This window comes from Ambystoma mexicanum, chromosome 13 (genome assembly GCF_040938575.1).
Source record: "Ambystoma mexicanum isolate Mex_15411 chromosome 13, UKY_AmexF1_1, whole genome shotgun sequence".
Lineage (NCBI taxonomy): Eukaryota > Metazoa > Chordata > Amphibia > Caudata > Ambystomatidae > Ambystoma > Ambystoma mexicanum.
Genome location: NC_090938.1, coordinates 724073371 through 724097873, shown reverse-complemented (window position 1 = coordinate 724097873; position 24503 = coordinate 724073371). Strand labels below are relative to the sequence as shown.

At 51.8% G+C, this 24503-nt stretch overlaps 1 protein-coding gene across 1 annotated transcript in view; it reads right to left on the bottom strand.

Annotated features, from left to right (window-relative positions):
- The window catches only part of LOC138521811 (E3 ubiquitin-protein ligase TRIM39-like), a 256777-nt gene that overhangs the window by 64421 nt on the left and 167853 nt on the right, over positions 1-24503 (bottom strand). Inside the window, exon 8 of the mRNA XM_069634927.1 lies at positions 15158-15705. Coding sequence (XP_069491028.1) covers positions 15161-15705 — 545 coding nt within the window. The 3' untranslated portion in view covers positions 15158-15160. The remainder of the gene's footprint in view (positions 1-15157; positions 15706-24503) is intronic.

Sequence of the window (24503 nt, the reverse complement as noted above, 5' to 3'; positions counted from 1 at the left end):
CGTCTCGTTTTCGTCTCTGGCCAGATGAACTGCTGAGATCGAAATCTCCTGCTGGATGGCCCAGAACCAGAGCACAGAGGAAGTGACCCTGCCCCCCCTTTTTGTTGAGGTAGTGCATGGCCACTGTGTTGTCCGTCAGAATCAGGACATTCTTCCCTCGCACAGTCGGCAGAAAATCCTTCAGGGCAAGCCTGACGGCCCTCAGCTCCAACAGATTGATATGGAGTCTGGACTCCGACGGAGACCAACGACCGCTGACTGTCAGCTCGTTGGTATGAGCTCCCCATCCCTTGAGGGCTGCGTCCGTCACGATTGTCACCTCTGGCCAGGGTAGCCAAAATGGAGCCCCCCCCCCCCCCTTATCAGATTACCTTCGACGGCCCACCACAGAAGGTCCTGGGCAATTGAGGGCGGCACCTGAACAGGGTCTGGCATCCTGCCGGAGGACTGTGACTACTGCATCACGAGAGCCCATTGCAGAGATCTCATCCGCAACCTGGCCTATGGCACCAGAAGAATGCAGGATGCCATGAGGCCGAGCAACCTCAAGAACAGGAACGCCGGGAGACTCTGGGCATGTTTAAACTTGTGCACCATCTGCTGAATGTGATGAGCCTTCACCTGGGGAGGGAAACACTGCCCCAGGGACGTGTCGAGCACTGCTCCGATGTACTGGAGCCGCTGAGTTGGCGTCAAGTGGGACTTCTATAAGTTCAGGGAGAAGCCCAGCTTGTGAAGGGAGTGGCAGGTGACGGATAGATGATCCAGGACTTGCTCAGGAGAGCACGCCCTGATCAACCAATCGTGGAGGTAGGGTTAGACGTGAATCCCCCCTATCCTGATATACGCTGCCACCACCACCATGAGCTTGGTGAAGACCCTTGGGGCGGAGGTCAATCCGAACGGCAGGACCCGAAACTGAAAGTGCGAGTCGCCAACCGCGAACCTCAGGTACGTCTTGTGCTTGGGATGGATTGGCACATGAACGTAAGCGTCCTTGAGGTCGAGAGACAACAACCAGTCCTGTAGTTGAAGGGCCTGGAGGACTTCAGAAAGAGTAACCATCTTGAACTTGTCCTTCCTGAGGAGCTTGTTCAAACCGCGCAAGTCCATGATGGGTCTCAATCCCCTCAAAAAATAAGGGGAATACCATCCCTTGTTCCTCTCCGCTACAGGCACCAGTTCTATGGCGCCTTTCTCCAGCAGGGATTGTATTTCCTGTGCAAGGAGTAGATCCGGACTCTTCAAAGAGAGATTCCCTTGTGGATTGTCGTGAGGCCTCTGCCGGAAAGGAAGACAGTAGCCGTGGGCTATGATCTCCAAAACCCACACATCTGAAGTAATGGCACACCATTCTACAAGATGCTGCGCCAGCCTTCCCCCAACCGGCGAACCATGGGACATGGCCTCATGACTGAGCTGAAGCGGCTGCGGCATTGCCTGAGGGTAAAGAGGCAACTGCCCGAGCGGCCTTGGCACCTCGAGTACCTTGTTTTCAACCTCTGGTACTCCGACGGTTGTCCCTTTGACTTGCAGCTCCCCTCAATCTACCAAACCAAAAGTTGAGTAATATCGAAAGGAACCTCTCCTCCATTGTTGTCCCCTAGGACGAAAAGGCAGAGGTTGGCGAACTGCAGCGCTCAACGACTTCGCTGCAGCTTTGGAGGTCTGCAACCTCTCAAGGCTCTAGTCAGCCTTGCTGCCAAAAAGATGTTCACCATCAAAGGGCATGTTGAGGAGCCGGGCTTGTACATCAGGAGCAAACCCCGATTTCCGCAACCACGCAAATCTGCGCATTACGTTGCTCGCCGCCATGGACCGGCTGACGCAATCTGCCATGTACAGACCCGACCGAACAGATTCACACGTGGCATCCTTGCCATCCTGAACAAGAACAAGAAAGCCATCTCGTTCCTCCCCTTCGGGAATATGTTCAGCCGCCGAAGAGACAATTCCACAGAGTATGAGTGAAACGTGCTAAGGCACACAGAGTTGGCTGCCTGTAAAGCCATACCCCCTGAAGAAAACACTTTCTTCACCAAGCCGTCAAAATGTTTGTCATCCCTATCAGGAGGGATGGTAGGGTACAACGCCTGTTTTGCCGGGGCCGTAGCCGCCTGCACCACCAAACTCTCCGGAGTGGGGTGCATAGTCAAGTAGCTGGGGTCGCCACTGGCTGGACGATATTTCTTCGGCAAAGACCTGCTCACTGCCGGGAGACTCTCCGGAGCAGTCCAAGCCGCTGCCACCCTTCTCTGCAAGGCCATATGGAATGGCAGTACCGGGTCAGTTGGTGGACCTTGGTCAAGGATATCCGTCAGGTCATCCTGCAGAAAATCGACAGGTGGCGCAGACCACCCCAAGTATTCCGTTACCCTCGACATAAGGCACCGGTACGAGGACTCGCCGTGGGTGCAGGCTCAGGCCTACCGAACTCCACCTCCGGAGAGGTGTCCAGACCACTGGCGTCGTACAACGACTGACGCAGGTCTTCAATTTGGCTATGACCAGACAAAATCTCGTCAGGTACCTCATCAGGAACCAAACCTTCTTCCTCAGACCCTTCTTCCACCTCAGAAATATAATCCAGAGGCTGGAATGAAGGCACAGAAAAAGGGACAAAGACACTTTTAGACTTGGCCAGAGCCTTTTTAGGGGGTTCCACTGTGCCACGGGGTACCTCCGACAAAACGGCCTCAATAGACATTGAGGGCGCGATGGAATCGGCGTCTAGCGTGGCGCTGACGGCTTCGACACAGTCCTTGAGGGCGGAGCCCCGAGCGTGTCCTTCGACAGCCTGGCCGCCGATGGCATCGACGGCTTCCTCAGAGGCAGAGCCTAGAGAGAGTCCCTCGACAACCTCGGCGCCAAAGGCGTTGACGTCTTCTTCGAAGACCTCACAGGCTTCGCCGGTCTCGAGGGCGTCGAGGACCGGGACCTGGAGCGGGCATGTCTAGAGCGATCCGCCTCGTCCGATCGAGACCTAGAAGGTGCTCGATGATCGCACTGACCACCCAAGCCCGAAGTCGTGCGAATGGTGGCTCTAGCACGGTCACGGCCGGCGTCTTTCGACGGCACGGACGGAACGGAGTCCTGCGACTGAAAAATCGCCATCATCTCCTGCCGAAATGAATCCCATTCCGCGGAAGTGGAATGCTTGTTGGGACAAGCAACCCGCCGACGGGCGGAGCCCTTGGACGAGGAAGGCGACCGGTGATGGTGCTTCCGTGAGTGCCTCGAAGAGGCAGAGGAATGGCGGGACCTACTCTGGGACCGAGACCCCCCCCCCGGACGCCGACGATGCAGAGAGTCGCCCCTCGAATCGTCTGTCGAAAGCCCAGTGGATTTTGACTTCTGGGGCTTGGCCACCTTACCGACAGAAAGCTTCCTCTTACGCTCCCGCAAGGCCTTTGACCTAAGCGACTGGCAGTCTACACAGTCATCCGTGTCGTGGTCCTCACCGAGGCACCAGAGGCAGGCGGCGTGCAAGTCAGTCAACGACATCTTGGACCAGCGGTCCCGACACTTCTTAAAACCCCGCCGCGGAGTGGAAGAAGACAAAGACATCATGGAAAACTTCACAAACGAAGAGATTCGTAGAACCGAAGAGAATAGAACTCAGAAGAACCGAGGCGCGCCGAGATCTCCAAATCGAACACGTTCGCAGAAAAAACGGAACTGAGGCTACGGGCGTCGTGCGTCCTACTTATAACATCCAGTGACGTCGGCTCGACGGAGGCCCGAGGACAGCGTATCGACGCAGGAGGTTTTCCCAAGCAGCACAGCTGTGGTGATTACCGGTCATAGATATGGAATACGTCGGAGGACCCAATTCCCTCGAAATAGAATTGCTAGAGATATTCTTCATTCCTTTTCTTTCTGGATATATAATTATTCCAGATAGTAGGAATGAAAGGTTAACCCCACCATATCGTTTGTGGGGATACTGTGTTGTCTGCAGGGGGAGGCTGCAGTGCTGGAGATTGGATGGGTCATTTTCTCTGGTTCTGGCACTGTGCTAATTTTCAGGGCACAAGTCGAAGATACATGTGGGTGGGTAGTGACCGCCCACTTTTTTCAGAGGGCGGATGCAACCCCTGTTGGGTGTTTTTAAGGGCAGTATTAAAAAAAAAAAAAAAAGTTTGCTTGCTCAAGTGCTTGGCTTCTAGGATTTCACCCCTAAGTGTCATGTTTCCAGTACAGAAGGTATAACACCCCCTCCCCGCCCCGCAGACCACATAAAAGTGTCATTAAAGCACACGTCACATGTTTGGATACGGTTTTCCGTGAGATATTATTACAAGTTGTTGAGTTTAAAAGGTGAAAACCCTTTATACTTTGCCAGTATAGTTATTGGAAATTCTCTCTATTTTTGCAGGTTGATTAAAAAAACATTTGAAAGGCAATGCTAATTTGTCTTATGCACTTTGATATTAATATAGTATTTACTGAGTGCTAGTCTGGCTTCGGGAAGCAAAAAGCAACAGAGCACCATTCAAATCAGAGGGGAAGAACTCAATGAGGGAAGGAGAGCAAAAAGGACAGAGGAGCTAACAGAGGAGGGTGAGGGTGGGCAATTGGCAGCAGGGGGTTGGGGCAGTTGGGAGCAAATCAGTCTCTGGTAGGGCGGGGACCTAGGTGTTAGGGAGGAGCCACTCCTTGTAGAGGAAGTTCTTGGGCTCTTTCCTGAACTGTTGGGGAAAGGTCAATTGAACAAAATGTGTATTTTTCAAAAAAGGTAGCAGGCGCCCCTCTCTATAAAGAACACGGCATGATAACCTGTTATGTGTTTTTTCCCTTCAATTTGAGAGTTTGCAGCCATCGCCTTTTGCTCACTGTACCTTTCACAGATGGGAAATATCCATTTGCATATCAGTCTTTGTCCCGCCCACATGAGCAGTCCAGCACCAAACTGCTATGGCAATTCCCTTCTGAACAAGAGTACCAACAGCAACCCCATACATGCGTTTCAGCCTTGTTGGGCACAGTGAGCAGGGAGTCTACGTCTGGGTTCCCCCAGGTAACTCAGGGTGACCAACTCAGAGAGACACAGCTCCATTCCACTGATGAGGTATGAGGTGTGGGGGTTGCTCTTGGTACTCTTGCTCAAAGGAGGTTTGCCTGGCACTTAAGTGCTGGACTGCCCTTGTGGGCGGGACAAAGACTGATATGCAAATGGATATTCTTCATTTGTGAAAAGTACAGAGAGCAAAAAACAACCGAACAGGTTACCATGCAGTGTTCTTTCTGGAGAGGGGCGCCTGCTACTGTTTTTGTATTTTTGAAAGCAACTAAATGTGTATGTTTCACTTTAAGATTCATTCACTTACTGTGCATATATTAATGGGTGGCAGCTTTTGATTTTCACTACAGGAGCAGAGATTCCCACACTGAGTGAAGAGACAGAGCTGTATCAATCCCCAGGTCAAAGCAACACATTTTGCACCAGAAATAGGAAAAAAGCCATACTATTTACAGGAAGGTCTAAACATAGAACATCTAGGCAACAGTAACCTAATATGCTGAGTTGTCTTTGGAGCATTGTGCCATATGATCGATCCCCTGCTACTCCTGTTATCCGGACCTACCCTGTCCGCCCCTGAATGTGGAATTTATTTCTTTTGACAGCCAAAACAATCCTTATCCATAGCTTGCAAAATCAAAGCATACAGCTTGTTTGGAGATATGGCTAAGAAATGATAAATTACTCACTGTAGTGACTAACATACTCCTAGTCCAGAGTCCTCTTTCCTCCATACTGTATGGGTGTCCCTCGCTAGGAACGGGAGACGGAACCTTTTTCACCAGAAAAAATCTTCTTCCCCATTTAAATTTAGAGGCGCGGCCCTGGGAGCATGCGCTACCTGACTCCGCCCACCGGCACCACTCCTCAGTCCCCTTTGACGCATTGACAATAATAACATTGCCTAATGACACCAGTATTAAAGGGGAGGATGGTGGGACGTATAGAGGAAAGGGGACTATGGACTAGGAGTACGCTAGTCACTACAGTGAGTAACTCATAATTCCTCTTACGTACCGTCCCCTTTCCTCCATACGGTATGGGCAAGAACAACGGAATGTAGCCCCGGGGGTGGGGGGAGAGGTGACCCTCCTAAGAAAACAAGTTCCTTAAAACTGCGTGTTCAAATGCCGCGTCCGACCTGGAGTTGGCATCCAAGCAGTAGTACCTGCCGAAGGCATAGCCCATGTAGCCGCCCTGCTCATGAAATGCCACTAAACGTGCCTCTGGAAGGCCACCGCCGTGGCCTTGGCCCGGATAGTATGGGCATGCAGAGTGGTTTGTTCTGCCACTCATAAGCCTCTTTGATGGCCGAAACCATCCACCTTGATATTGAGGCCTTGGAAGCTCGATAGCCTGGCCTTGACCCACCAAAGGTGACAAAGAGCGTCTGATTTGCAGAAGCTCTTGGTTCTGTCCAGGTAGAATTTTAGAGCATGCCTGACATCAATACAGTGCAGTACCCGCTGGGCCTCATCCTTGAGGTCTGCAAAGAAAGTAGGTAGCACTATGTCCTCATTCAGATGAAACAAGGAGACTACCTTAGGTAAGTATGTGGGGCAAGCTCTAAGCGGCTTTGAGGCCACCAGTGCCTGCATTTAACTGACCCTGCCGCAGAGGTAAGACCTACCAAGAGGGCTGTCTTAATGAGGACTAGCCTGATGTCCGCAGACACCTTTGGTTCAAATGGTTTATGCAGCAAGGCGCCCAAGACTACATTAAAGTCCCACAACGGGTGCGGTTTCTTGATAGGTGGGTAAAGCCTAGTGAGGCCCACCAAGTGCTGCTTAACGATCAGGTTGGAGGACGCAAATACCTCCTCCTCAGAGTTCCGATAAGCTCTGATGGCTACCAGATAGGTGCAGCATGTGCCTACTTGCACCCTCGAGTATGCAAGGTGTGCTGAAAAGGATAGCGCATCATCCAACGTGCAAGTCAGCGGATCAATCTCCAGTGTTTCAGCCCAGTGATAAAACTTAGTTCACTTGCTCTTGCTCCTAGTAGCCTCGCTCCTGGCACCCTGTATGATTTTTAGGTTAACCTGTGACCAGCGCAGATGCCACACTGCGAGGGCTAACCTCTGGGGGGCAGGGTCGATGACTGTGGCCCACTGCTGCGATAGGTGAGCTGGGACCAGTGGAAGGTGCATCGGGGGCTGCTCGGACAGGCTGAGCAGCTCCAAGAATCATGGCCTCGCCGGCCACCATGGCGCTATCAGAATGATACATAGGTGCCAGGACTCCCCGATCTTGCAGATTACCCCGTGGAATTCAAAAACGGTAGCAGGCACCCCTCTCTCGGAAGAACAAGGTATGATCACCTGTTCAGTGGCTGTTAACCACATTGAGAGTTCGCAGCCATCTGCTTTTTGCTCATTGTACCTTTCACAGATGGGAAATATCCATTTGCATATCAGTCTTTGTCCTGCCCACATGGGCAGTCCAGCACCGAAATGCTATGGCAATTCCTCTCTGAACAAGAGTACTAACAGCAACCCCATACACGTGTTTCAGCCTTGTTGGGCATCATCAGTGAGGTGAAGCTGTGCCTCTAAGCACAGTGAGCAGGGAGTCCACATCTGGTTGCCCCCAGGTAACCTAGGGTGACCAACCCCAAGTGCCTTCAAAGAATTCAACAATGGTAGCAGGCGCCCCTCTCTCGGAAGAACAACGCATGATAACCTGTTCAGTGGTTGTTAACCACATTGAGAGTTTGCAGCCATCTGCTTTTTGCTCACTATACCTTTCACAGATGGGAAATATCCATTTGCTCAAGGATTTGCTATTTGACTCCATTATCTTCCAGATTACCCCATGGACCAGGGGAGTGGAAGGAAATGCAAATGCATTCATGTTATTCCACTGTATCTGAAATGCATCACCCTGTTGGACCGGGTGGCAAAGAGATCCACCTGAGGATGACCCCATCTTTTGAATATCTCCAAAAGGACTTTTTAGTTCAAATGCCATTCGCAATTATGAACATCTCTTATAAAAATACATTGAGCTCATGTTCTTGGTTGAGTCCCAGTTTCAAACAGCGTAGTTTACATATCATGCGAGCCTCTTGCTGTCACAAAATTAGTTGTCGGTCACCTCCTCTTACATGCTGCTTAATTTGTTGGAGCCCGATAAACCTGATGTTTTGACGATGGTCTGATTGGTGCTGAGTTTGCCAATGGGCAGAACACTGAAGTTTAGGATCCTGACTGTTGAGGTTAGCAAAGTGTTCTCGGATCCTGACTCGCAATTCTCGGATAATGCTACCAATATAAATCTTATTGCATGCAGACTGATTACCATAAATGATCAATTTGGAACGACAATTGATAATGTCTGATCTTGACTTGTATGCCACCATGGCATGTGAAGACCTTTGTGGGGGACAGTGCAAATTGGCAAAAGTTGCATGTGCCACATTTATGAAAACCGATTGGTTTGGTAAAAGAGGACATCCAATTAGTCTGTCTAATGGGGTCAGATTTTAAGAAAGAGGGACTGAGAACATTCCTCAAAGTCAGTGATTTAGTAAAGATGATGTTGGGTTTTGCAGCAATATATTGTGCTAGATCTAAATCCAATTTGAGAATGTGCCAGTGTTTTTGTAAAATATAAAACAAGAACTTGCAATCTGTAGACTATTTGGTAATGAAATTAACATTCTGGAAAATCTCGATTCCTTCTTTCCGCCTGGGACAATAACTGAGAACGGTCAACTTTCTCTATAGATTTGGCTGCTCTGGTAACAGTGGCCCGTTGGTACCCTCTTTCTGTGAATCTGTCTCCAATCGACTCACATTCTGTCGCAAATTGTTCATCTTGACTGCAGTTGCGTCTAGATCTCAAAAATTCTCCTCTAGGAATGCACAATTCTCCTCTAGGAATGCTATTAATTACGCTCTTTCTGTGACTACTAGTAGCATGCACGATTGAATTTACAGCAGTTTCTTTACAATAGGTGCAAGTCTGAATAGCATTTGTTACAATATTAATTTGGAGATCCAAGAATACAATTTCCGTAGCATGCCTGTGTCCAGAGAACTTCATATTAAAGCTGTTCTGATTAAGGTGTTGTAAGAACATGACAAATCTTTCCTGGCTGCCTGACCAGATAACAAAAACAACAATATATCTTTTCCAGATCTTGAGGTCATGATAGAAGGGGTTGTTTTGAAAGATGTGTTGGTCTTCAAAGAAGGCCATGAAAAGACTTGCTAATGGGGGCATATTTAGCCCCCATTGCAATGCCTTTAGTTTGTGCGTAGTAGTCGTCATTTAAAGAGAAACTGATTATGTTGTAATGTGAATTCTAAAAAGCTTTTGAGCATTTCCACATGCATGTAATGCGAAGCCGAGAAAGTCCTAAAAGTATAATCAATTGTCTCCAGCGCTAACTTATGTTGAATTGATGTATACAATGCTGTTACATCTAGAGTAACTAGAAATAAAATGTGATTCGCAGGAGATTTGATTCAGAATTTGTAGAGTATGTGTAGTGTTCTTTAAAAAGGCCAGTATGGCAGGTAGTAGGTGCTTGATCCCAGAATCAATATATTCTGCTAAGCCTTCTGTGGCCCCTCCTTGCCCACTCATGATTGGGCGTACAGATGGTAAACATGGTTTGTGTACCTTCGGCACAAAGTACAGTGTGGGCATCAATGGTCTGGTTTTAATTAACACTTTCTCGTCATCTGTAAGAAGCCCTTTGTTATACCAATAATGTATTAGTGTATAAAGTTCAGTGACTGTTTGGGCAGTCGGATTGCTAGACAATTTGAGGTAGCATCCGGGTGTAGCAAGGTGTTCCTGAGCCATGGCAATATAGTCTAATTTATTGAGAACCACAATGTTGCCACCCTTGTCTGCCTCTTTTATGGTAATTGAAGTATCTTGTGACAAGTCCTGGAGAGCTATAGGTTCTAATTTTGTGAGATTACTCTTTTTGCTTGTAAACCTTTTGTATTGCCCATCAATGTGCTTGTGTATTTCGTTGGAAATAGATCGATACGATTTCTATAGCATTATCACCTGTTAGGGGAGGCATGAATTTCGAACGATTCTTATGTTCGATAATGTCCATATTCCGCTGGTGGATACCCAGCTCACTTTGAATATCACTATTTGCTATTTGACTCCATTTATCTTGCAGATTACCCCGTGGACCAGGGTAGTGGAATGTAATGCATATGCATTCATGTTATTCCATTGTATCTGAAATGCCTCACCCTGTTGGACCGGGTGGTAAAGAGATCCATCTGAGGATGACCCCATCTGTTGAAGATCTCCTGAAGGACTTCTTCGTTCAAATGCCATTCGTAATTGTCCGCACCCAGCCTGCTGAGTCTGTCCGCCTTCAGGTTGGACTCCCCCGGGAGGTGGATGGCTGTCAAGTGTATGCTGTTCACCAGAGCCCATTCCCAGATGCGAACTGCTAGGCTGCAGAGGCGAGGGGAACCTGGTGCCATCCTGCTTGTTGATGTAATACATGTTGGTGGAGTTGTCTGTTTGAATCAGGATAGGCTTGCCGCTGACCCTGGGGAAGAAGGCTTTGAGAGCAAGCCAGATAGCCCTTAACTCACGCTAGTTGATATGAGCTTCCTACTTCTGAACACACCAGACCCCATGCACACTGGCTGCACAGTGTGGCCCCCAGCCCACTAAAAACAAGTCTCTGGAGATAACCTGTGGTCCCGGTTGCCGGAAGGGTCTGCCAACCCGTAAGTTGTAGTCCCTGCTCCACCAGACAAGGTCCTGGTGGAGCTGATGTGGAATGGTGACCAACTCCGCTTGAGAACCTCTTTCCTGACTCCAGGAGGCTGCTAAGTGCAGCTGCAAGCGTCTCATCTTGAGCCTTGTGTGTGGCACAGCTAGGAGGCATGCTGCCATAATCCCGAGGAGGCGTTGGTACCACCATGCTGAGGTCACTGCCCTACTGAAGAAATGCCCAGTGGCTCGCTTGATGGCTGTGATGGCTTGTCGTCCAAGGGGAAAACTCTCTCGGAGCTCATATCCCAGATGAGGCCCAGGAACGTTGATTCCTGCGTGGGCTCCAGCTGCGACTTCTTGAGATTGATGGAAAATGCCAACTTGTGTACAGTATTCATGAGGGATGAGGCGGTGTGTTCAACCGCCTCCGGAGAGCCTAGCCTGACGAGCCAGTCATCTAGGTATAGATAGACGTGGTGACCCTGGGCCCAGGGCCGCCTCCGTGTTCATAATTCTGGTAAAGACCCTGGGGGCTGAGTTGAGGCCAAAGGGTAGAACCGTGTATTGGAAATGAAAGACCATGATCCTGAACCTCAGAAAGGACTGATGGGGCTGCCAGACAGGGACGTGTAGGTATGCATCCTTCAGGTCCAGGGAGCACATCCAGTCTCTCCTGCACAATGTCTCTGCTATAAGCACTGGGATAACCATCTTGAAATTTTGAAGAGGGAGGGAAAGGATCAAGGTGGAAAGGTTCAACACAACGCTCAGACCTGCCTGGTTCGTTTTGTGTATGGTGGAAATCTGTGAAAAGAAGCCCAGACCCTGCTGCGAGGCTGCGACCTTTTCTACTGCCTGACTACGAGTGATCAAATTTCCGACAACAGAGTTGCTGTCCCAATCTGGTGGACCGGACCGGAGGAGGGATGGGTAGGCAGTAGCCCATGGACACTACTGATAGGATCCAGGAGTTTGCGAACCTTGTGCGCCAGCATTGCGAGTGAAGGGCCGGCCTGCCTCCCCCACACCCCCACCGTAAACAAGTGGGTCCAGATCGGCGCGTCATGCCTTTTTTCCCTCCGAGGCAGGGGCTGAGGAGGGGGACTGAAAAAAACCTGTATTCCCTGCCTTGTGCTGTTTGCGGCGGTGCTGGCCTGGAGAGCGGTCCGGCTGTCTGGACCTCAGTTCCTGGAAGCCTTAGAACCCGCCGAAGGCCCGACACTTATTGGAACGCTGGTGCATCTGGCTGTAGGTCTTAGGCGTGGACTTTGTGAGGATAGATAAGAATTTTATAGTCTGGGAGCCGTTTTTCTTATCAAGTTCCTCATCGGTGGTGGAATGAAAAAGGTTGCCACCCTTGAATGTTGTCAATGTGGACCATGGTGGACTCTATTATGTCCTGCGCCATCGTCATTGCTTCCGCCAGCCCCACCTTGAAGCGTGCTCGACTCTGTATCGAAAGTTCAGGAAGGAAGTCGGCTATTTCCCGCCAAAGTCTTTGGTTGTCAGCAGAGAGTATAGCGTCGCATTGGACTGATGCAGGTGCAAAGAAGCGTTGGAATAGACCTTTCCATACGCCTCCAAGATAGTCTCCTCATTGTCAAGGAGTACTGAGGCTGAGGTAGCCAAGAAGACTGCTGTTTGGAGTAGAGTGAGGCCGCGGTGATCACTGAGGAGTGTGGCTGAGGGTGTGCAGACAGCAAGAGTTGATCCCCCTCCAATTGCCTGTACTTGGTGTTGAGGCGCCTGTTGGTCGGCTGCGCTGAGTGGGGTTTAAGCCAGCCCTTCTTGGCCAGAGCCACCACGTCCTTTTGTATCGCAATCCAAGTTCTAGCCGCGAGGCGTAAAGTGAGGACCTCCGCCAGGACCCCCGCCCTCTGGTTGTTCCACCTCGGGTTGTGGGAGCCCCAGGTATTTGGCCAGACCTGCAAGCCGTTCATGACGAAGGTGTGTCCGGATCCTCCTCCTCATCGGTGTCCACCAAAGTGTCCTGTTGGTCCGGTGCAGCTGGAGGAGTACTGGGCGCCAAGGGCTGAGGTGTGCTGACCATAGCCAGAGGCTGCAGTAGAGGCTGATACGGAACCGCCGGGGTTGCCAGAGGCAGGGGGGCTGGGGCTGTGGGGACAGGCATGGGCAGCGGAGGCTGCACGGGGGCCTGAGGTGCGCGAACTACGGGCGGAGCAGCTGTGAGTGCCGCCTGCAGAACTGGAGCCAGGACTGGAAGAAGCATGTCCCTGATCACATCCTTCAGGATGACACTCATCTGTGGACACCTCATGAGCATGAGGAACTTTCCAAAAAACCTGTCCTCACAGGCCGGTGGGGTGCTTGGCAGTGCGGGAGTAGGCGTAGGATCCCGAGGTTGCTGAGGACTGGGCGCGCTGAGCCTCACTGCATGTGGATGGAATGCATCTACCCTGTGATGCCGAAGGATAGGCTGTAGGCCATTTGCCTGGTGAAAGTCAGTCCCACCTAGAAACTCGTTCTCCTACTGGTTCCCCGAAGGGGGATGGTGTCTGATGAGCGGCCATCTTCTCTGGTGCTGCGGCCACATGCCTGTGTCGCTTGCTGCGCTGGGCCCGGCCTCCTCCTGGACTCTTGGCAATGGAGGTCGAGGCCTACCTTGCACCTCAGGCTGGGGCCTGATAGGCATTGTGCTGCGTACAAGCGCCCCCTCAGACTTTTGTCTAGTAGTAGGGCTTAGCCCCTCGGGTGAAGACCCGGTAATAGAATCTTGCGTTCCTCAGTGACGTCACTGGTAGGATCACGCGACCCCTTGGCCTCGCGGCGGGTTGCTGAATCAGCCTCGGTGCCTGTGCTGGTACTAGAACCTGACGGTCCCTCCTGCTCGGACGTTTCCTGGAAAAGGAGTCGCCCTTGCGGGGTGCAAATGAAAACAGTGGCCCTACCTTGGGCCTTGACTTGTGTCTGACGAAGTCCTTCAAGTCCTCTGGAGGTGACCTTCCGAAGAGCTCTCTCCACCAAGCTAACCTGTTCTTCAGAGCACGCAGTGTAAGCGCATCACATGCAAATCAACCCTCCCAGCCTGGATCGGGTCCAAGGCAGCGAATGCAAAGAGCGTGGGGGGTTGGAAGTAGGGAAGAGCCCCTCGCAAGCTGGACACCTGCTGATACCCGATGACGTCGACATGCGCCGGGGAGGAGCTTGGTGCTAGAGGACAGAGTATCTGAATATAAGACAAAGATATTTTCCGGGGAGGAGCGTGTGAAATTACTAGGCCAAAGCCTAACCCAGGAGTGCTAGTGAAAGCGGTCCGTTCCCGCAGATGCGGAAAAGAGGACTGGGGATGGCGCTGGTGGGCGGAGTCAGGGAAGGGCATGCTCCCAGGGTAGCACCCCCACGTGCCACTAAATTTAAAGGGGAAGATTTGTTCTGGTGAAAAAGTTTCCGTTTTCTGTCCCTAGCGAGGGTTACCCACACAGTATGGAGGAAAGAGGACGGGACGAAGGAGTATATACACACAATAAAAATAAAAACATTTGGGAAACTTCTGCAAAAACATCAGTTAACTTCCGTTAACAAAACACAGTCACCATATTGTTGCAATGCCTTCCATAGTCGGGTGGTGTTTTCTAACGAAAGTTTCAAAAAGACCTTTCACAAACAATATTTCTACCAATACCCTGGACAGATATGTCTTCAAGTGCCTGCATTTAGGACTAGTCTCAAATCCCGGCTTCTCCACTTAAAACTGTGTTCCTGGGAAAACCCTTGTATCTCACTATGCTAAAATTAGAAGTCTCTACGAGGTATTCAGCTCACACCGTCTGTTTCTTCCAAAAAGCCTCATTCCTGATACTGCCAACTAGGTAAATATTAACAGGGACAATTCAGATACTGGACATCAGTTTTTTGTCTCCTGCCTTCCTCGTGGCAACATGTTCTTAATTTAACTTCCCATGATGCCATTGGTATTGAAGACTCATAATTCTGTAATATTCCTAAGGTCACTATTTATGCAAATAAAGGCGCCCCCCTTTAGCCCCCCCCACACCTTGTGCCGCCCAGGACTCTGCAAATCCTAGGGCCGGCCATGCCCGCACCTGGCCGTACTCAAAACACTGCCCCACTACAGAACAGGCTACATTGCGAAAAAACACAGGAAACTGCCACCTAGTACTCGCATCCCTCGCCAAATATCTGCCCCCGCCACATGGCATGCTACCGATTAACAGAGAAACAGATGCCACTGCCCTGCCCCAAATATCCTCCTCCGGTAAAACAGGGTTTGCTGCCAGAAGCACATGATCCCACTCCACACTAATAATAAGAGTTACAAGCCACTGCCCCCGAACCACCCCCTGCCCCCTTTTTTTCTGGTGCCGGCTTCAAAGGCCCCGTCCGGTCCTGTTCCCGGCAGGATACCCAGAGCCCCCCCCAGTGCCTACAACAGACAGCCCCCCCTTACCTGCTACAGGCTCCGTTGCTGCCAGTCTTGTCCTGCCCCCGGGAGGATTCGCAGCCCATCATTTCTCCATGTCCCGAAGAGGGGCCAAAGGGTGTTGAGGAAGGAGGCCCCGGAGAAGGTGTAGAGCAGAGCCCGGTCCTGCGCATCGTACACTGAGAACCTGCCCGCCTCATAGTCCAGAAAGAGACCCAGAACCCTGGGGGGAGCGCGGGGGGTCAGGGAGGTGGGAGAGGAGCTGTAAGCCTTGTAATCACCATCCCAGAGCTGCACTATATAGATTCCTCCCTTGGGTGATAGTGTGGGCCGCTCCTTCCTGGGCACAGACTCATCACACACCCCCAGGACCCAGCCCTTGCTGCACCCCACCTCCACCTCCCAGTAATGCCTCCCTGAGCCCATTCCCTCCCTCCCGAGGACAAAGGGGCGTCTAGTGAATCTCTCAGGGGTGTCTGGCAGATCCTGGGCTGGGACACCATATCTCATGCTTCTCTCGTCCTCAGACACGATGAGCTGGGGATAAGCGGTGCCAGGATCCAGAGTCACCTCACCTGCAAGAGAGAAGCACGGCTCAGAAACCAGCCAATCACAGTAGAGCAGCACAGCCAATCACAGAGCACTAGTGTCAATCACTGCAAATACAATCACAGAGCCTTTATAGGTCTTCTCCCACCTTCACCCCTCATACTTCCGTGTGCGAAACATTTAATCACACTTGCATTTAAAAATTAGAAACACAAACAAAAACAAAAATCAGACCTGATGCTCGTCAGTACCCCACCCACCACTTCACCATATTATCAGAAGCGAGGACATGCAAGTGCTCCTAATTTCACCAGATGAAATGGGGAGTACAGAGAAGCACATGCTTCTTACTTGACAGACAATCATGTGCTTCTTACTTCACCATATTAATACCAGCATTTAAACACCACTTGCTTACAGTGTCAACTGTACTTATTTTATCAGCATAGTAGAATGAAAGGCGGAGTCATGTGCCATAGGAGCTTGTGATCAACATTTTCCATGAAATCCTGCTCAGTAGGTGCGTTAAAGATCTGGGCTGTCTTATTCTGCTCCGGTCTAAAGCAGTCTCTGCCTCCTTAGATCTCGGCCTCTCTCAGATAGAGGACATAGATGACTGGAGTTAGCAGGGAACCAACGGCCCCTAGAAACAGCGATAGACACCTAAGCGAGGGGGGTCTGGACAGGGGGCTGGACATCCCCTCGCTCCCCCTACCACCCCCCAGCACTATCACTGTCCCACCCTTGCTGTGACATGGCTAGTGCCCCTTTCACATCGTGCACACTCTGTCCTTAAACTGTCAAAGAAGAGCAGCATGTTATAATGGGTTCCTGGCCAAGCACAACACTTAGACTGGTGTAGAAACAGGAAACATCTCTACTCATGTTCCAGTCTCAGTTACAAGGTATAGGTACAGGTACAGGTTTAGGGAACATCAGGTAAGTACATTGGGGCAGAACATCCACCGGCATCCTCTCTCAGTCAACCCATCTTCTCAAATCCCATTCACAGAATACAACATTCTCACACACAGCATTCCATGTCAGTCTCGCATAGAATTCCATGCATACAGGACAGGATGCAGGGAAAGACCAGACAACACAGCACCTCTCTTAAATGAGCACCAAGGCATTTAAAGGGAGAATTTCCGAGGGTATTTCCACTCTAAACGTGAATGCAGAGCAAAGTGCATCAATATTCAAAGACCAGCGCACACATACAGCACTAACATAGCACAATAAATGAATAACGCACACATACAGCTCACAGTACAAGAAAAATAGCCCAGCACACAGACCACAGTGCACACACACCCAGTGCAGCACTCCCTGAGGACAAATAAAGGAATATACAGTAAGGAACAAGTTACTTACCTGTAACTGTTGTTCTCCAGCATGGGTCTGGCATGGATTCACATGCTCATGAATATTCACCCGTCGTCAGGCTGGGAATCCTCGGTAAAGAAAAAAAATCAGTATCAGTTTCGTTTCTGATCTGTCTTTCTTAGTAGTAACCAATCGCTGATCTCTGGGTCATACTGCCCCCAGCCAATGACTGCCCTCTCCCTAAGCCCTGCCTCTGGCAGCCATCTTCAGATTTGGTAGCATGCAAAGTGGCAGCATGACCAAGTGAAGAGCCGTAGAGGAGCAGGAGGGACGGTTCGCATGTGAATCCATGCCAGACCCATGCTGGAGAACAACAGTTACAGGTAAGTAACTTGTTCCTTCTCCAGCATGGGGTCTGGCATGGATTCACATGCTCATGAATATAAGAATACATAGCAGTACACATGCAAAACCACGGGAGGTGGCAAGGCTCAACATTAATCATCTCTTACCTCCTCACCAGGCTCACCTTAAGCGAACAGGTTGCGCAGCACTGCCTGCCCAACTCTGGACTCCTCGCTGGAATCCCGGTCGATGCAGTAGAATCTCGTGAAGGTGTGCGTCAACCTCCACGTAGCAGCCTTGCAGATGTCCAGCAGGGGCACACCAGACAAGAACGCCGTGGTATCAGCGATCGCTCTGGCCGAGTGGGCTCTCGGACGGCTAACGGTCGGTTTGCCAACCGATGACAATGCATGATGCAGCCGGAGAGCCATTTGGAAATGGAAGCCTTCGAAAGAGCCTTCCCTTGGTTCACAGGTCCAAAGTTCACAAACAGCTGTGATGTCTTCCAAAAACTCTTTGTTCGGTCCCCGTAGAACTTCAGCGCTCTAGCCACATCCAGCAAGTGCAAAGTCCTCTCGGCCGGAGACGAAGGCACGAGAAAAAAACAGGTAATACCAAGGGTTCGTTGAGGTGGAAGTCCGACGGCACCTTGGGCACAAACGAGGGGTGCGTCCTCAGCACCACCCTTGTGTCGTGAAAGGTTAAGTATGGAGGCTTGTAGGATAGGGCCTGGATCTCTCCCACTCGCCGTGCGGAGGTGATGGCCACAAGAAACGCAGTCTTCCACGACAGGAATTTCAGCGGCGCCGAATGCAGGGGCTCGAATGGCACCCCATGATCCTGGGCAGCACGGGTGCCGGGGCAGGGGCCTTCACCGGCGGGTGCCGGGGCAGGGGCCTTCACCGGCGGGAACGATCCGAACAGTCCCTTCATAAATTCCTTCACCAGGCGATGGCACCACAAGGACGCCCATCCTGTGGTTCTGGTGTATCGGGAGATCGCAGCCAGATGTATCTTGATGGAGGCATGAGCCAGTCCAGCCTTGGCCAGCGACAGTAGGTACGGCAGCACTTGAGGGGCCGTAATCCATACAGGGTTAATCTTCCGTGCACGGCACCAGACAGAGAACCTCTTCCACTTATGTCCGTAGCACTTGAGAGTTGAGGACGTCCTGGCTTTTGCAAGGACCTCTCTGCAGTCAGCCGGGATATCGTACCCTCCAAACTCTAGCACTGCAGGAGCCAGGCCTGCAAGTTCAGCGACTCCGGGTCGTGATGAAGTATGGAGCCTCCTTCTCTGGAGAGAAGATCTGCGTCCGTCGGCAGCTTGACTGGTGGGGCCGCTGACAAGTCCAGAAGGTCCGGGAACCAGATCTGCCTCGGCCACGCCAGTGCGACCAGGATCATCCTGCACCGGGACCTCTTGAGCTGGTTGACGAGTCGGAGCAGCAACGGCAACGGAGGGAACGCATAAAGGAACAGGCCTTCCCAGGGGAACGAGAAAGCATCGCCCATGCTCCTCGGCTGGGGAAACCTGCTGGTGAACCTCTGGCACTTGGAGTTCGTCGCCGTCGGAAACAGGTCGATCTGGAGTTTTCCCCATCGTCGGAAGAGTCGATCCACTTGATCCTGACGTAGTTCCCACTCGTGGCACGAGCGCAGCTCCCTGCTGAGTGAGTCGGCGATGGCGTTTTTTATCCCTGCCAGATGAAAAGGCACCAGAAACATGCCTTGGGCGATGGCCCAATGCCACAGATCCTGGGCATCCTTGGAGAGGGCTGGGGATCTAGTTCCTCCCTGCTTCCGGATGTAGAACATCGTGGTGGTGTTGTCGGTGAAAATTCTCACCACCTTGCTCTTGAGGGACGGGAGAAAGGACCTGAGGGCCCAGAACACTGCACGGAGCTCCAAGATGTTGATGTGGAGCTTCTTCTCCTCCGGGAGCCAAAGGCCTCTTGCGTGAAGATCTCCGGTGTGTGCTCCCCACCCTTCCAGGGAGACATCCGTCATCACCGTTATCTGGTGGGATGGGGTCTGAAAGTCTGAGCCCGCCGTCAGATGAGTACGGATGCCCCAACACCTCCAAGAGTAGTTGAGTGACGCGATTTTCCTTCCTGACAACGGGTGGAATGCGGGGGCACATTTTAGAAATTCGAGGGCGTGCCCCTGGGCCAGGGCGTCCAGCACCCAACGGTCGGTGGAGATGGACTCCCACATGCTGATGAACTTCCCACCGGGGTGCTTCGGTGGGGGCCCGACCCCACTGTCGGTTCAATCTTGCTTGGCGGACGCCTTGGCCTCCCTGGAGACGACGGCGGGGCCCCCCCGACTTGCCTTGTCCTCTATAGGCTTCCTGCGACGAGGAGCGGGCCACTTGGCGGTACGTAGAGGAGCCACCGCCAAATCCCTTGGAGTCACCCTGCTTGCCTCCGGCGCTCCGAAAGGACGGCCTCCGTTGCCGGAGAATGCCTAGGGCCCTAGCAGTCTCTGTGTCCGCCTTGATGGCTTGGAGGGACTCATCGATCGTTTTCCCAAACAGGTTGTTCCCGTCGAATGGCATGTCCAGCACCTTGGCTTGCACATCCTGGCGGAAATCCGTCGCCTTGAGCCAACCTCGTCGTCTAAGGCAAACGCCGTTGCCTAGCTGGCGGAAACCAGTGTCGGCAATGTCCGTTGCCACCGTAGTGGCGTGGTCCGACGCCACTTCGCCTTCTTGCAAGATCTCCAGGGCCTCGGCCCTCTTGTCATCCGGTAGGAAGTCCAACAAGGGGGGCGATCTTGTACCATAACTCCCTGTCGTAGCGGGCCACGATCGCGAGGGCGTTGGCCGCCTTAATCGTTGTTGCCGCCGACGAGATAACTCGTCGTCCCATTGCGTCCAGCTTCTTCCTTTCGCTGTCCGGCGGGGAAGTTGATGTTGAGACCGATGCCCCCTGCTTTCTTCTTGGCCGCTGCTAAGACGACCGAGTCCGGGGTAGGTTGTGCCCTAAGGCACAAAGGGGCCGCGTCGGGGACCCTGTACTACTTCTCGTACCGATCCTTCTTGGCAGGCGTCGTAAACGGGTTCTTGAGAAGGGTGAGACCCTCGTCCCAGATGTCATCCAGCAGAGGCACAGCGAGGACTGACTTCCTCCTGGCCTCGCGCCGTTGGTAAAGGAAACCTTCCTTCTCTTTGGGCAGAGCTGAAAAAGCTTGGATGCCCTGGCGATCAATGCATGGAAAGATCCGATCTCATCGGACGGGGAGGCCCGGGCTGGTGATGGGAGCTCCATCCCGTCGTCACCACCGTAGTCGTCGGTACCCGTCATGGCCGTGTCTGTTCCTGTGTCATCCCCAGGGATGGGGGACGTGGGTAAAGGTGAGCAGGCCGCAAGGGCTGAGAAGGCGGGCTGGGTGGATCTGTCTTCTCTTGTTCGGGGGGCTTCCTGCCCGGGACCGGCTCGGATTCCTCCGTTGGACCTGGTACCGGGTCCTCTGTCGGTGGTAAGGGCAATCTCGTCTTTATCTCTGAACATAAGGATTGTATTGCCAACAAAATGGCCGCCGAGTTATCCTGCGGCTCCAGAAGCGACGGCTGACTAAGAACCTCGCCAGTGCAGCCGTCACTCTCATTGTCACCCTCGTCGGGATCCCTCCCGTGGGGACGGGCCTCCTCGACGCACTCGTCGAGGCCCTCTAGGACTTCTGCCAGCTCCTCCTCGGATGTTGTGTCCGTGTCCACCATGGCCACTGCCCCCCCCCCTCTTTTTCCGCCGGGGCCTTCACGGGGGTCTTTTCGATGGGTCTGAAAGAGACTTCCCTCCGCGGAGGCAGGGAGACTCTGGTCCCCGAGGTCACCTCCACTGGTGTAGCCAACACAGGCTGTGCCAGGGCCGCCGCAACTCCCTTGATAGAGGCCTTGGCCGGGTGAATCAAGGCCTTCATCGCCTTAGGCGCGCTTGAGGCCTTCACCTTGGGGGGAGGGTCATCACCTCGCTCCCCCTCGGCCGAATCCTTCGAGATCGACCGGGGCCTCTCCAGAGGCTTACCCGGGTTCTTGGATTTCCTCTTCCCCGAACCAGAGTGTTGGCTCGTGGTTGATGGTGCCAGGGAAGGCGCGCCCTGCCTGGCAGCCGAAGAGCCCGACCGTTCGGCGCTCCCTGTGCCCGCGGACTCGCAGTGCTTTGCCTTCTGTTGGGCCCCCGTCGCAGGGGCGCCCTCACAGGACTTAGAAGACCGCTCAGATGATTTCTTCTTCTTCTCACCTGACAGACTCCTTCCTTCCAGCCAGTTGGGGAGACGAAGGCGTCAGTTCCTGATGGTCCGTTCCGACATGTTCCTGCAAAACGCACAGTCCTTCTCCACGTGCGTTTTGTCCTCATGAAGGCAGTAGAGACATTTCGAATGCTCGTCCTCCTTGAACACATTCTGTAGCTGGCATCCTGGGCAGACCCTGAACAGCTTTCGGGGCGTCGACCTTCCCTTCTCCTGGGCCATGTTCGGGTAGGCCGCAGAAACTTCTGGAATCCACCAAGAAGTGTAACTCGACGAAATCTCCACCCTTGAGGGGCGTAGAAAAATCCAACACGGATCCCCGTTAATCGGATGTAGAGACGGTGGAGCTTCAGGCTCTATTTGACCGAAAAATGAGAAATTCTCTTTGAAAAAGCGTGAAAACGCAGCAAAAGCTCGAGAGTTAAATACGAGGACTCCCAACACTTGAGCGCGCGGTAAAAATCTGAAGATGGCTGCCAGAGGCGGGGCTTAGGGAGAGGGCAGTCATTGGCTGGGGGCAGTATGACCCAGAGACCAGTGATTGGTTACTACGGAGAAAGACAGATCAGGAAACAAAACGGATACTGATTTTTTCTTTACCGAGGATTCCCAGCCTGACGACGGGGAATATTCATGAGCATGTGAATCCATGCCATACCCCATGCTGGAGAAAGCACACGTTCAGCACATCATGTGCAGTAGAGTAGAAACACGCGGTCATACTGTACAGCACCCATTAGCATACACGATACACCATACAACACTTGCACAGCACAATAGTTGCAGCCCAGTGTGGGTGTGCAGTATGTATCTAGAGCAGTACGCACCTAGTGTACTGCAAATTATTGCAGTAAATCACACATACAATGCAGCACAAAACAGTAAATACACATTACAGCACGCATCCACTATACACCAAGAATCGTACAACACACTTGCAGCACAATGCAAAGAGCAAATCATACATACAGCATAAGAGAATGTGAATACAGTAAACAGCCAATGGCCCATACAGTACAGGCACACAACAAACAATACAGCACAACAAAAACAGAATTACGCATGAAGGTGGCACACACGAGTGTACAACAGTCTATAGAAAACACAAAACAGTTCGTACACACACACACACACACACACACACACACACACACACACCATCACCCATCCAGCAGACAACACAAACTGTAAAACACACCTATAGCACAGCCCACACAGAATAACACAAAGAACAATAAAGTGCAAATACAAGGCCGGCTAAAGATCTCGGGGCCCATCTCAATGAAGTGAGGGGCCCTGAAATCAGCTGGAAAATATGCCGGCGAAGGCCAGCAGCAAAAATGCAGCCATTTCAAATGGCACCGTTCTCCATCCTCGGTGCTTGGATGCACTTATCTGATGACACAATCAAACAATAAACACTGCTGAACTCTTGGAGAATGATCAGTTTTCGATATTCAAGAAGGGCGATAGACTTGATCCAGTGATCTATAGACCTATAGCCAGGGCTTTGAGTGGGCTGAGTCCAGCCGCGGTGGGGCCAGCTGGGGCTCTCGTTTTGAGGTGGGGCACTGCCGGGGCTCATTAGTCACCCCTGGCAGCCCAGCCATAACATAAAAATGATTTTTTTCTAAAGCCTGAAGCGCTTGCTCGTATGTGCGAGCTTCAGGCTTCAGAAGAAAATGCCTTTCAGCCATATTGGTGGTGTCGCACCTGCGAGGCATCCCTCCAAGCAAGAGATGCCCGTGGGCCGGCGCCACCATTATGGAGAGAAACGTGAGGCCGCTGGAAGCAGAGGTCTTGTTTTCTAAATCCTGAAGCGCCCGCGCATTCGCAGGAGTTTCTCTTCAGGAAAACTGCCTCAGCTTCCAGCAGCCTCACCCTTTCAGCCTTAATGGTGACGCTGCCCCTCCCCAGCTGACGAGAGTCAGCGCCACCATTAAGGCTGAATAGACAAGGCGCTGTCCCCTGCCAGGCAAGCCTATAGAAAATAAATGTAGAGATCGGCACCCTCTCCCTCACCCCACTGAGCTGGGCCGTCAAGGGGCGTGGCCTAATGACCCCATTAGGCCACGCCCCCCCCAATGATCCCCGGCTCATTTTGTTGCGTCACTTAAGGCACAGTCTATAGCCCTTCTTGACCTATCAAGCAAAATATTTTCTGCAATTATTCTAAAACCTTTGGAGCAGCGGCCAATGAACGCAGGAGTTGCACATTTACATTTCAATCGGTATTTAGGAAAGGACCTGGCACCCAAAAACTTTGGGCCAAATTGTCTAATGGGAATGTCCTGCTCATCCTTTGAACTTACTCAGATACTTGCATTCAAATACACAAATGCAAGTAAGATTAGACCAAGGTGGCTCCTTGACTGAGCCTGTGGAGAGCTTTAGAGGGTTTTGGCGGGGCGGAGTGCTAGCGCCATCCCAGTTTCACTTGTATACGTGGGATCTGGGTGCCACCTTATTTCCACCTCGATTGGCCACTACTCCCACCCAGTGCCCGACCTATGAGCATGGCTTCATTTAAGACTATCTAACTAACGCTTATAGGTCTTCAGCGGGCACTTAACACGATGGAGACCTATATGAAAGAGAATGAACCGGAAATGAATGCCCAAAGAGCAAAGTTATATAGCTGGTGATTCAAAAAAATTAGAGTTGGAGATGGCAGCAAACAGGAAATATTAAGGTTTTATTGTAAAAGAAGAACAAGTTACTTACCAACTGGTAACGTTCTTTCCACTGGATGTTCCTCCAACGTATTCCACATCTTTGACATGTAATGTCCACAGCTGTGCAGCTTCGAAAAAAAATTCTTCGGCAGAGGGCATGCTGCGTCGATGGCGTCGGTTCGATGTCCCTCGAGGGCTTCCATCATCGGATGTTACAAGTAGGAC